Genomic DNA, 13,915 nt, shown 5'->3' with positions numbered 1-13,915 from the left:
AGGGACGGCTCTTGCTCCTGTGCGTACCCTGGGAGAGCACAGGGGGGACAGAGGGGAAGAAGGGGGAAAGGCATGTGCCCCGGATCTGCATGGAGCACGGGCTGCAGCTGTGGGCTGGAACTGGCACCACGGTGGCACCTGGCAGTCAGTGGTGCTGGGAGGGGGCTACAGAGGAGAGCTGCAGCCACCCCAAAAATAGCCATAGCTGCCCCATAGCCACCCTCCCAGCACCACAGCCACCTGCCCTGCACAGACCCAAGGGCACACACCCCGCCCATGCCCTCCTGGACAAGTGGTGGGAACAGCGGCAGGAGCCACCGAACAAGCTGAGCACAGTGGCAGGAACCACCCCCTCCCTTTTCCACTCCCCCCAAACGAGCCACAGCTCTGTCTCATGCCTCACCCCTCCCACCCCCCCCAGCTGGGCAGCACCTGCCTACCCCAGCCCCACACTCTCCTCACTGTGGGAGGCCTTGATCTGCCCTCCCCCACACCCTTCCCCTTTCACCACAACAGACTTACCAGCTGCACACAGCTCTCCAAGGTGCCCAGTGTTGCTCCTCGCTGCCTATGTGCTGCGTGCATGCATGGACCATTTATCAGCCAAAGTATTGGCCGCATCAGGTCAATTTCTGATACAGACAATTTTCTCTATATTGGTGCCGATTCAATATCAGACTGATGTATCAGTGCACCCCTAGTTTTAAAGTTTAGGGCACAACTAAAATTATCAATTTGACAGATTTCATGAAATAGACATTAGGGTTGAAACGGACCTCGAAGATCATCAAGTCCAGCCCCTTGCCCCAGGGGCAGGAAGTCAGCTAAGGTCAAAGGATCCCAGCAAGATAAACATCCATACATTTCTTGAATGAGTCCAGAGTAGGTGCCTGCACCACTTCTGGAGGGAGTCTATTCCAGGTCTTGGGGGCTCAGACCATAAAGAAATTTATTCTCATGTCGAGCCTAAAACGGTCTTGTAGGAGTTTATGACCATTGGTCCTTGTTTTTCCTTGGGGTGCTCTGGTGAACAGACATTCTCCCAGATGCTGATATACATCCCTTATGTACTTATAAGCAGCCACCAGGTCCCCCCGTGAGCCTGCACTTTTCCCTCAACATGCTTCTTTTTCACCCTTTAAAAATAAAGATATTTAGTCCGATCTTCTGAATTTGCTAGAGAACTTTTCTCTTTGGGGGAGAAAGGAAAGAAGGCATATCGCTGGGGGAAAAGCACTAGGCAACTTAACAGGCCAGAAACATTGAATGTTTCATATTTTCTTTCCACTTAGTGGAAGTCCCATTACACTTCAAATGCATAAGAACTCTTCATTTTAAACAGTAGCTAAAAATCTCTTTTTCTTCAGTTTTCAGTCTCCTGTGAGGTTTTTCCAATCATGATTACCTCTCAAAAAGACCAGCTCTGTACTTCTATGGTAAAAGTCAGCAAAATCTGGTCTCTGAAAGGCCTTCCTTACGAAATGAAGAGAAGAGGGTACACAGTCATTTTTTCCCTAATTGGAAGTCAGGCTTCAGACTTTCTGGTTACACTTAGCTGACATCAGGACAGAAGAACTTCCATAAATAAGTGGATTTATTACATCTGGACTCTTATGAAAATCAGGTTTGCTCCCTCCTCCTGCTTTGCCTTCACAGCCACATTCTACATCAGTGCCAGAAATGAGTGCTCAAAGGAGTTCTCTTTGCATAAAAGGAATAAGTGTGTATGCTACACAGTGTCAGAGAGCACAAGGTTCCTGCTCCCCCCACTTTGAACTATGAGCCTTTACCAGTAATATCCCAACTCAGAGTTAAGGGCAGGAGAAAGGACAATACTACAAGATTCTACTTAAAGGGTCTGAGAGATCCCATCATTTAGCATGTCACCTTACCTGAACTCGTTTGTTTTTCCATAAGATATTGTAAGCCTCAAGAGAAAAGCGGAGGGCCCAATGATTAGTAACTAATGCAATTAAACTAGCAGGTGAGCTCATTCTAGATGCAGCATGAAACTGGTCAGCACACCAAGTGGCGTTCAAGACACAACAGCATGCAGAGAGAATGCAGCCCATGGTAGAAATCCTTCCCCGCTGGAGACACCAATTGGGTCAGTCATCTCACTTACCCATCCCTTGTAAGGCCTGACAGAAACTGAATTAGGCAACCTTGTCTACACCTTTCAGGCACCCAAGAGCACTTCACCACTTCCTCAATCCTTGGAAAACTCAGAAATAAAACTGTTCCCATTGCTTCTTCAGTGAAGTTTAACTACAATACCCTTTAGCCAAGAGAAAAAGGAATTTGCCTAGTTTCCATTCCTGTGCAACTTGGTATAAATCCTTCATACACAGAAGGATCTGAAGTCACAGCCTTTCCAAAACATCCTGGTCACACAGACCCAAGCTAGGAAATTCTGAAGACCCTTATGTTTTTCCTTTCCATCTCTCTGGGGTGAAAGAAGATAGAGCAGACAAACTCATTCTACATAATCTCAGTTTGGAAACCTGTAAGGGACTCCAGCTAATACTATTTCTAATGACATGCGGGACCTGTATGGATAAGAGCAAAACTGCAAACTGGAACTACTTATAAAAAACACTCTTCAAAAGAAGAGTATAAGCACTATTTTTTATAATAGAGTTTGGCCCTACACACATCCAAATATCAGGTTAGCAGGTGTCATGCTAAATAGGATTCCAAACCCCACTCTTGCATCAATGGAGATAAGGCCAAAGACAGACAATGGCTAATCATGCCCTCCAAATATCTGGCAAATAGATTAACTCAGCATTCCAGAGAATGGTAATGGCTGCTACTACATGAAAGACTTGACTTCAGGGAGCTTACCCAGACTGGTAAACAGAAGGAACCTGTTGCCAACACTGGCAATTGAGAGGATTTATCTCTTGCCCACATCCTCCCATTTCTTTCCTTCAGATAACTCAGTGACAGTGTCCTGAATCCCACTTGCCAAGTCATTTAATCCTGTTCAGTGACAACAAGACCCTCCCCACCCGCCAACCAATTCTGTCCTAGGCAGACCCACAACACTGCAAAGCAATTGCTGCATGCATTCTCCCCAAAAGCCATGCTGTGTCAGAAATGGGAGAATGGGAGATTTGCTATATACAACATAACTGTCTCCCAAGTGTTTGAAGAAGGGAAGGAAGGAGGGAGTGAGGGAGGAAGGGAGAGAGAGACCTTCAGGTTCTTAAAGAGCAGTACCCTCTCTAACTGGTTGAGGGCTTTGGGCTGTTCCCCACTACTTAGTTCCAGTTTGCTGAGGAGACATGGAGAGATCTGTGAAAGACAGGCAAATGCATGGTTTCAACAAAACAAAATAAACCCAAAGAGAAAGAATAACTTGGCAGAGTGCAAGGCCATGGGGGAAAATAAAGGCATGCACAGTGAACAAACAGGACAGAGTGGCTGTATGTGTCAGACACTGGACAAGCAGCATTGCCTTAATGAGCTGGGTGCAGCTATCGCCTGATCACTGGAAAGCTCTGGGGAAGCTTTTTTACAGAAAGCTTCAGTTTCTTTATGGGAGCTTCAGGAGTTCTGGCACTTACATTATGCCACAGACATACCTCTAGCCTTCCCTCTTTTCACTGCCCATCCTACGCTAAGCTAATATCTTGGTTTTCTCTCCATCAGTGGAGGCAGCATGCAAGAACAGCATCATCATGGAGTACAGTGGAAAAAACAGAACCCCAGCTGGTTCAGACCCCTATAACAAACTCAGTGGCAACAGCTCTCTCAGGAAACTGGTCTGTAAAGATCAGTACTGAGAACGAGAGATCAAGGGAGAGAGAGAGAGCGCATGAGAGTGTGTGCGCACACACGTGTATACATGCACATGTGAGAGCATATCCACAAAAGTGTGAGTGAGCAAGTGTGCAAGTATGTATGAGTGAGCACAAGTGCATGTGAGCGCAAGTGAGAGAGAATCTTTGCAATTCTCCTTACATCATGAAAAGGTGCATGAAATCTACAAGTCTAGCATCCTAACATGGGGTGCATCTCTTTCCTGCCCCATTCTATGCCTCTCATCGTTAGGACCCCCTATCTTTGATAGTATCCTTTAGCCCCCAACCTAGAGTTCAAGTTGTGCCCTCACCACACGACATTCTTAAACCTACAAGAGTACTGTATTTTCTCACATGTCCCCAAGATCTTCACCTGGTTTTGGGAAAGGCAGAATGAAGAAAAAAAGATTTTTTTCCTAGAGTTATAGTTAGACAGAGCAAGGACAGAGTTACACTTCAGTTCACTCACCCTCCCTCTCCTAGTTAATCAAAAACTAAAACCCTAACTGCTGCTCAAGACTGATTTCCACGGGTGGATTTATGATTTTGAAAACAGCTTAAAACAGCCTGCAAGGCTGTGAAATAAGGGAAGAGAAACCAGGAGTAGTTTAAAGACAGTAAAAATGCCAGAAGAAAGGTGATCTTGATTAGTGGAACATTAAGACCACCTAAAAGGAGACATGATCATTAACACTTGCAGCATAAAGAACAGAGACATTAAGTCAACTTACTCCCTCAGCTGCCTGAATAGAAATGCCACTCTTGCCGTAAGCATGAAACAAAATGAGGGGTTTCTTTTCTGTGCAGCAAATCAGCTTCCCTACTTAAGATACTCACCCCAATACTAGGGGGCTGATTTTAAGGAAAAGATGTGTATGATATGTAAGTAAATATGGTATGTTTATGGAATCCACATGCTGAAAATTCATTGGAAAAGCAGCTGCTTGTGCAACATGATGCCAAGGAACACACAAAGGCCCTATGGCCTCCTTCAATTCTACAAGCATGAGGAACAGAGGGAGAAAAAGAACATTCTCATGGTTTGGTTACTAACATCCAGGACAGAAGTCCACCTCTGTATTCTGACTTTTATCATAAAAGTTCTCTTCCCTGAAAGCCACCAAAAGCGTGTCCACAATGACAAATTTGAATGGTGGTTACACACTGTCACACCTATCTCATAGAAAGGCTTCCTTTCTAGGCCAGAAGAGCAGGAATGATATGCACTGGGAAAGCAATACTGGCTTACGTAGTGCAAGAAAGGATGAAAAAGCAGCTGAAGAGATGTTAAAAAGAGGGTGTGGGTTTTGAAAGCATCACCATCAAATTCCCAGAGCCTGCAGAAGCTTTTTAGGTGAGAAGAAGGTGATTGCTGTTCCAGTCAGACTTTTTAGGCAACAGTGCAACAGACAAAACTCCTAGCTGAATATGCCAGCATAATTCCTTTTAGTTCAATAAACAATGACAAATTGAGTTCTCTTAAGTGTGCTCCTTCACTGATCTAGGGACTTCCAGGAATAAATGTAGCCACAGAATGTGAAAGCAAAGAACAGAGATGTAAGCAAGCAAGGGGAACAAAAGGAAGCAGAACAGTGGACACCATACCTTCTTCATGTTAGTCCCCATGTAGCTTTTAGGCTCTTCCTTAAACTGAGGCAATCTGAAAAACAAAGAACATGCAGGAATGAATAAAACTTCCTCAGGATTGGTGGGGAAAAGGAGAGAATTACTTCTGGTCTGGCAGCAAACACCAAGGATGAAGGACCCCTAAGAACCCAGACCTCCTCTATGAACTGGCCCTCCCCCAATTCCCTTCTTTTCAAGAAAAGAGGATGAGTCTGTTGCTATTCACAGGAGTTCAGTGACATGGAGTTCAACAGTCTAAATGGCCCTTTGCCTCCAGCAGCCAATTAGACCTGTTCTGAAGAGGTTTTAACCAACACCAAGATTCCCAGCATTGAGATGCAGTTTAGTGCTAGCAGTCTTTTCTCTCACAAACTGTAAGTCAGTTATGGTGGCTCCTCCTGTAAGGTTTTCCCATTGGGCCATCTGGAAGCTATGTTGCTACTGTCCAGAACTACAGAACTACACTGTCATGAGTCTCCCAGTTTCAGCCATCAGCCTACATGCCTTTCATTAAGCAACCCTGTATTTAAGGTAAAGCAGACAGACAGCTTTAAACTGAACTTCCAAATGATCTCTGGAATTTACAACTTTATTCCTCTTTCGCTGTTATACTCCTGCCTTCAGCTTCTTGGGGAGGTGCAAGTCTGTGCCACAACTTTGTCTCCTTCTCTTTCTGCAAAGCAAGACGACAGTACTCAAAAGGAAAGGCAGATGAAGAATAACACCAGTACCCCGGAAGCCATCTTTGCACTACTCCTGCATCATTAGTCTCCATAGGCACATATATGTTCATCTGCTTTCTTTCAAAACAAAAAGCAGCGTTTCCAAGGCAAACTGAAAAAAGTGAGGAGGTGCAGGGAGGGGAAGAAGAGGCACAATGAAATTTGTGACCCACCCACACAGATACACTCACCATAGGGTATCACTTGCTCCTTGCCTAAAAGGATACAGTTCTCTACCTGCTGGAGACTACAGTTGGGGAGAGAATCCTAAAGAGGCCACCAGGGCTGCAAATGTAGAGGTGGAAGGATGTGCACGTAGGAACAGAGTGTCAAAAGAAATCAGAGGTACTGTAATCTCTAGTCAGTAAGTCTGACTGTTGTGGATTTACAACAGTCCTTCCTCCTCAGAATCTCTCTACCAGCCTTTGTTCATAGATTCATAGATTAAGGGTCGGAAGGGACCTAGTAGATCTTCTAGCCCGACCCCCCGCCAGGGCGGGAGAACAACAAAAAACCCCAAAAAGAGAAATGGGACTCAAACGAGTCCAGCCAGGTAGGCATCCAGCCTCTTCTTAAAGACCCCCAGGGTAGGGGCCAGCACCACTTCCCTTGGAAGTTGGTTCCAGCTCCTAGCCGCCCTAACCATGAAATAACCGTGTTATTTCACTAGTCAGAAAGGACATTTCAGAAATTCTTGGATTAATTAATTCAGTACTGATTTTCAGGAGACAGAGCCCTAATTTCCCACTTCAGAAGATGCTAGATAGGGCATAATATTTATCCAAATTACAAAATGATCCCAATGGCCCAATGACAGTTTACATTCCCTTCTAAATGAACCCTCTACTGAAATTAAGCACGTGACTATTTTAGATGGTATTTATTTCCTTTTTCAAGGACATTAATTTTTTTGAAGAAATTAAATGGATTCATCCTGTTCTTTGAAGGGAATCTTGCTTCTCTGTCCTGTCAAAGAACTATTCCCTCCTTTAAATCTCCTCACTGCCTGGCTATGAAATTGCCCCAAAGGCCACCTAAAACCATACAACCCAGCCTGCCCCTCTGTCTCACAGCTTTGGTGAGACAGCCCAAGAGAGAAGGGCCAAATGCTCCCTTCTCCACCACCCTTAAATCATAGTCATATCAGACAGATTTTCAGTAGGCCCCTAAGTGGAATTGTGGAATCTTCCTGTCCTTGGAGGGCCATCTCAGCAATGCTGAGGCAAACACAAGCAGGTTTACCTTGTGAAGAGCAGCTGCACCATGTCGACCAGAGTGTGCTCTGCAGATTTTCTCAATAACTCTGTGAAGACAAAAACAAATAACACAGGTGTCATTACTCAGTCTGATATTATCAAGAGGCTTCTCCAAGCAGACTCCCCTCCGAGCCTTGTTTACAGAGATTACAGCAAATTTATTAAAACCAGCTCCAACTCTGCCTGGCTGCAAAATGGACACATACTCAGAAGGTGGCACCACAGAGCCGGGGAGCCACTGAGCAAAAAGTTGTGCAGTGAATATCAGGCAAAGTTCCAACGAAGCACTGAAGTGCATAATGCAAGGTCAGCACCTTCCCTCAGCTGGATCTCCCACAATGGGCACAGAAAAAGAGGCCTGGAAAGTCCAGACTGTCTATTAGGAACAACCATCACAGAAACAGGGAGAACAAACTTACCACTGAGCCTCATTTCAAAACATATACGGAAACAGGACTGCATGATCTCACACACCGATTCATTAGTGAGGTGGGCTCCTACTGGAGTGAGCAACAGGGTCCTCAAAACCTACAAAGAGAAATACTTAACTGTAACATGTCACCATTTTTTTTTTTTATTAATATATCCCGTGTTCCAGGTCAAATCAGCCAAATCATATCAATTGAGCAGAACTCAATTGTTCCAAAAAAACATTATCAATTGAGCAGGCAAAACTAAACGCCGTGTATGGAGCTACAACTAGCAAGCATCCTCCATTCCAGGCTCTCACCCTGAAAATTCAGATACTCTCAAATCTATTGGCAGGCATCCTATGTGCAGGCCCAAGCCTGGAGGTCTTGGGGTTCGAATGCCCCCACCAAGACACTTGATCTGATCCAAAAGGCCACATAGCACCTATGCCATCCACCTGAAAAAGGGTCAGGGCTTTCATGGAAGGCCTTCCTGGAACCCAGGCACTGCTTCAGGCTTTCCCAATAACTGAGAGTTGTGCTTAAGGGCAGGCAGGTTGAAGAGAAAACAAAAAGGGAGGCGATTTCTTCCTCCCATCCCACCTAACCTTTGAATATTACCCAGTGCTTGGGTTTTCTTAGAACCCTCTGCCAAAAAGTAGATCAAAGAGAATAAAACTATGTATTTGCCTCTATGAAGAAATCTCTTCCTTCAAAACAACCTTGTGCAAGCAATATGCTTGGCTTCTCTCTCATTAGCTAAGACTGTGCACAAGCTGGAATTATCAAGGCCACAGTGAATCAAGAACCCAATTTAAAATCAATTCATTTAAGCTTTCAATTATTTTCATTTGGAAAAGCTTTTACCACAGGTACATGAGCCATCTGTTTAAAAATAAAGTCTGTCACTAAGCTCCTGCAGAGTCAAAACACTGTTCTCTCTCCCCTCCACTCCATGTAACAAGATACCCCCCACACCAGGCAGCACTCATTATGGTAATTACCACTTACTCTCCACTTACCTGCAGGATTTTCATCAAGACAACCTCATCACTCGCAGGATCAGTGCCCACAAATCGGGCATGCGTGACAGCATCCGCCATGTTCTCCATTCCCTCAGCTGTGCCCTCATGGCTGGGATCTGCGGAACAAAATGCATTTGCAGTGACAGGGAAAAGCCTTCTGCATCACATAGCCTCTGCCAAGAGACACTGGCCCAGAGCTGGTTTGCCTACACCTGCAGTCTTTGTTTGACTCTTGCTATGAACACCAATCAGTATTTTATTCATTGCTAGGAGTTTTCAGATAGGCATGCTGTGTTAGAAAACTAGCTTAGGTTTGTCTCTTTTTGAATATCGGCTTCTTGCAAAGGGAAAGAGAAAGAGAAAGGAGTAAGTAATTAAGTTGGTTACTGTCCCCCCATTTGGTCATTTTTGTTGGTAAATTATAAGATTACTGTTTTTTCCCCTTGGTGGTGGAGCCATAATCAGTTGCCAATTGCAAATGAATCTCCTTCTCAGTCAGGAGAGAAGTTTCTAACCCAGAAACCTAAACTCACAGTACAGGGAGAGAACCCCAGCCTGGGATTCTCCTAGACAGGACAGGAAGTTGCCCTTTGCCTGCGTTCCCTCCCAAAGAGCAGGGGAGAGGGAAGAAAAGGGACTAGCAAGAATTCCCAGGGGAAAAAGGTGGACAGACAGGACCATGATTTAGACAGCAGAGCTTCAGGCCTTCCTCTTCAATCATTCATCAAGGCTTCTCTCTCCATTTCAATCTTTTGTAGCTACAAACACGGATGCAGCTGAGAGTTAAAGGCAGGATTGTTGCCAGTAACCATATCTGGTGGCACATTACAGTGGCTTTGGAAAAGCTGCCTTTGGCTTTGATTTCATTCTCACTTAAACAATGCTGCATCAAGCAAGAATCTTGTTACCTTCTTAACTAAACAGTCATTAGAAAAGAAAGGAGATAAACTAAACACTGGTTAATACCTCATTAATTGAGGATGGGTGGGGCCCCTTGAACTCCAGTAAAACACCAAGTGACAGGGAAACCCAGTGAAGAGGCCTCATTCTTTGCAAAAAAGCTTTTACAGAATCCTTCTTGAACTCCAGTTGTGTTCACACCTTAAAGGCTAAGGCTGAGGTACTGAAGGAAATTGCCCTCATTGTGCAATGAGGCACCAACACAGAAAGCAACCCCATCATGTTGGGCAGATTTGTACGGCCAGTTGCCCACAGAGCTACAGAGGGAAGAAATGGCACCACGGTACATAAATGGCCTGTCACTCACTTCGGCACTAAGGGCTGCAAAAGTCTCTCCCTCCCACCGCACACCACAACCTCCCCCAACATGAGTGCAGCCTTATCTTGGGCAGAACTGACCCACCTCTGAAGTCTACCTTCTACATATTTGGCAACTCCTGCATGTTAGTGAGAAATTGTGAGAATCTATCTAGGGAGTTTTGATTGGTTATTTCTAACTGACAATTAGTCACGTAGAGCAGCACCAGAAAAGCTCAGTGTTGAAGGAAGCCTGACCTAAAAACAGGAATTTCATTTCTTAGGATTATAATGGCTTCTAATCCAACATCTGGACTATGTCTACACTAGCTACTTTGCCCCTCCATTTCCCTGTTATTGCCGCTACCTACTCATCTCCATCACTGGAGAACTAGCAGACAATGTGGCAGCCACTCCAGGGGCATCTTTACATGCGCTTGGAGGGGGGGTGGGGCAGACATGGAATACACAAAACTGCACAGGCTGCGTGCTAATTAGCATGCTCCAGCAGACTCAATTAATCCAGTCTGCTCTGCCGTGTGCTAATTAGCAGGCACTGGGCATGTGTATAGGTGCCCTAGGTGTCTGTTTTGAACTAGGCTAGGTGACCAAATGGTTAAAGTGCCAGTAGCAGCCAGTACCTCATCTACATCAGCATGACAATACAGAAAACAGATTTGGTTATATCAAGGATGGGAGGAAAATGTCTGCTATAGACAAGACCTTCATTTAAATTCAATAATCATAATAACTGAGTTACTTCTCAGTTTAACAACCACCAGCAGCAGTCTCAACCTGCTCTGGACTAAGAATACTTTAAAAAATAAGTTGGGAACAAGTTGCCTCTGTGAAAAATAAAGACTATTAGCACTGCCCAGAAACAGATATTTTGCCAAAAGGATGCAATTATTCTTGCCTACATAGCTCTAGCAGTGTTCTTCCTTTGCACCCCATAGGTCACCTGTTACTTTAGGTCTGGATTCTACCCACATCACAGATAATGTACTTCAGTCCTAATACACAGCACCGTCAGCTACTTTAATCTTTACTCCCTATCACAGCTTTAGCGATGCACCTCAAAACTTGTCATCACAATTTACCAGGCCTTAAGTTCAATATTTTAAAATAAAGCAACATGCCCTTTCATAGTAGAAAACCAAGGAGATTAAAGAATATAATGGCTCCTTTTTCCATTTAGATCAGAATTCAAGAGGCTGGGAAGTACACCGGGGAATAAAGCCATTAATGTCTGCTCTTTTTGATAGAAGGGAAACTGAAATGAGCAGTAGCTCTGAAAACAGTCACCTCCAACTGATAGAGACTTGGAAACTTAACATCAAACAGCAAAAAAGTCATTACAGGGGCTTCCTTGGCACAGCAGGAAGGAAAGCCAAGGAAAGGGACGCAGAGAATTTAGGCTCTTCATCTTCTGAGGATACTTCTTTGTAGTTGGTACCTCTAAGCAAGAATTAAGGGAAATGAAATAAATCAGAACAAGGAGGCAGGGATAGAAGAAGGAAGAACAAGCTCAGGCATTGCCAGTAATCCAGCTCTCCTGCTTAAAGAAAAGCAAAAAAACCCCAAAACCCAGCTACAAAAAGGCATGGTTTAAAAGCAAAAGCAAACTGCAAAATCTAGCAGAAAATCCACAATACAATTGCTCTTTTGACTCATCTCCTGCACTGGTGAAAGAATGTGAAAATAGGAACATAATTTGGGTGGCTTTTATTCAGAAAACATGAAAAGCCTGCAGGTAGAGTAGAGCTAAGATCAGGGGAAAAAAGCCCTAATGTGCGTCTTCTGTATAGGAAGAAAAGTCCAGCATGCAGTGAGCATGTACCCCAGGACCTGGCTAATTACCAGGTACCATATTTAATTGAATGTAAGAGGACTGTGAATATAAGATGACCCCATTAAAGTCTATATATAAAAATGTATAAACAGGTTATAAATTTCCAGGTGTAGAATCTAATTACTGGAGGGCTGTCTTGTATTCATCCCTCTTCTACTGCTACAGCAAGAAAAATAGTTTGGGGAGAAGGAGTCAGGTGGCCCCCTTGCTCCTGCAGCCCTCCTTCTCCCCCTCTTACTGTCGGATTCTCCTCAGGCTCTATTCCCTCCCTGAGCACAACATGGAAAGGAGTGAACTGTAAAAGACCATAACGGGAGAGTGGGGGGACCAGAGTGGAGACCAGAAGCTGCAGGGGACAAGCAGAAGAGTACAGGAGACTGTTGTAGGTCTGGATCTGACTCTGGCTGTGACTCAGACTCAGGGTCAGAGTCAAAACCACAGCAGTTACCTGCTCCCCACCCCCATCCCTCCTTGGTAGTTTGCAATGCCAGGGACTAAAAAAACGCTGATTCCACAATAAACATACCCATGGTAACTTGCATATATGCAAATTACTATGGGTAACTTCATTCAGAATTGATGCATTTTAACTTGCTGCAAACTGCTATAAGTTTTAGCACAGGTATTCCATAAACACACTTTTGAGCAGCAGTTTCGTGCCTACTTATGCATAGTACAAACTATGCATGATATTAGTTCAGAGCCAAAAGGTCCATGACTTATCTTACAGTTCAGTGGCTCTACCTTTTTGGCTGATGGATCAGATAGGCAGTGCCCAAGCCATCCCCAAGTCAGATCAGGCTGATGATCCCAACCCAGCATGAGGCAGTCACAGCACAGCCCCATCCAGCTGCGCAGAGGCAATCAAGGGGCATTCCAGCTCCAACCTGGCCCTGCAGGGGAAGGGAGGGGCCGTGGCCCAGCCTCAAGTGGGAGAAGGGGCCTGGAGTGGCCCCAACCCAGCCCCCTGAGGGAAAGGTGGTATGGCCCAGTCCCATCCAGCCCTGGGAGGAAGGGTGTGGCCCAGCCTCCCAGCCATGGGGGTGGGGGAAGAAGCGTGACCCAACCCTAAACTGCTGCATGGGGCTCCGGGTCTGGGAATTTGTTAGCCACCCTCCCCTGCCAACAAATCTTCCAATCCATGGGAAGTCCCATGGGCTGGATACGTATGGCTCTTCAGGCCGCATTTGGCCCGCAGGCTGGAGGTTGAGTACCCCTGATATAGTTCATTGAGCTGGGCCCCAGCAGTCAACAACACTGCTTTCAAGCCATGGTGGCCCCACAGCCCAACACTGTTCAGTATGCGTTTGTACTCCAGATCCCCTCCACAAAGGATCCATATGCTAATTAGCCCCCACTTGTGTTTTGGGGGGACACTCCAAAAATGCATATGCAAATGAGGCTGCCTGGCCCATCTCCACCCCATAAAGGGCTGAGCCACATTAATCACGTGACAGGTTGAAAGAGGAGGCCACAGAGTCTCTCAGTTACAAAGAAGTTTGATGACATTTGCCAGACATATAAGTCTCACGAAAAAACAGGAATCAATGGAAATATTCAGCTGTGGGAGTGAAGAGGATGTCAAAATGTATTCGATGTAGGGGCTCACTATGACTTGAAAAAGAGTTGCTGCTGAGGGGGACTGAGCACAATGGGCACTCTACTTTTTTCAGATGGACTGCACTAACCTAGCCCTGTGGGAGATTCCTCCCTAGTTTGCTCAGGCAGCCACATGGCTGAGGGCAAGCAGAACTTGGGGCATCTGAACCCCAAGTCTCTGGCTTGAGCCTGCATGTAGGATGCCTGCCAAAAGATTTGGAAGCATCTGAAACCCCAGGTGGGGGTGGAAGATGTTTGCCGGTAATAGGGGCATGTTCGGTTCTTGACTGGTTCACGGATTTGGAATTGATTTGGCCGATTTGACTTGGAACACACAAAATTTTCCTTAAAAAAAAAAA

General features: G+C 45.2%; 1 protein-coding gene across 4 annotated transcripts in view; it reads right to left on the bottom strand.

Moving 5' to 3' along the window:
• Nucleotides 1-13,915, bottom strand: part of GBF1 (golgi brefeldin A resistant guanine nucleotide exchange factor 1) — a 186,810-nt gene that overhangs the window by 60,549 nt on the left and 112,346 nt on the right. For all 4 annotated transcript variants that reach the window (XM_019502493.1, XM_019502494.1, XM_019502495.1 and 1 more), the window contains exons 5-8: nt 8,846-8,964; nt 7,833-7,941; nt 7,400-7,460; nt 5,415-5,469 (exon numbers count right to left, since the gene is read on the bottom strand). In XM_019502493.1, coding sequence (XP_019358038.1) covers nt 5,415-5,469; nt 7,400-7,460; nt 7,833-7,941; nt 8,846-8,964 — 344 coding nt within the window. The remainder of the gene's footprint in view (nt 1-5,414; nt 5,470-7,399; nt 7,461-7,832; nt 7,942-8,845; nt 8,965-13,915) is intronic.

Source organism: Gavialis gangeticus, unplaced genomic scaffold, assembly GCF_001723915.1.
Source record: "Gavialis gangeticus isolate Ggan-Ray unplaced genomic scaffold, GavGan_comp1, whole genome shotgun sequence".
NCBI lineage: Eukaryota > Metazoa > Chordata > Crocodylia > Gavialidae > Gavialis > Gavialis gangeticus.
Note: the sequence above shows the minus strand (reverse complement) of the source record. Positions and strands in the feature narration are given on the sequence as shown.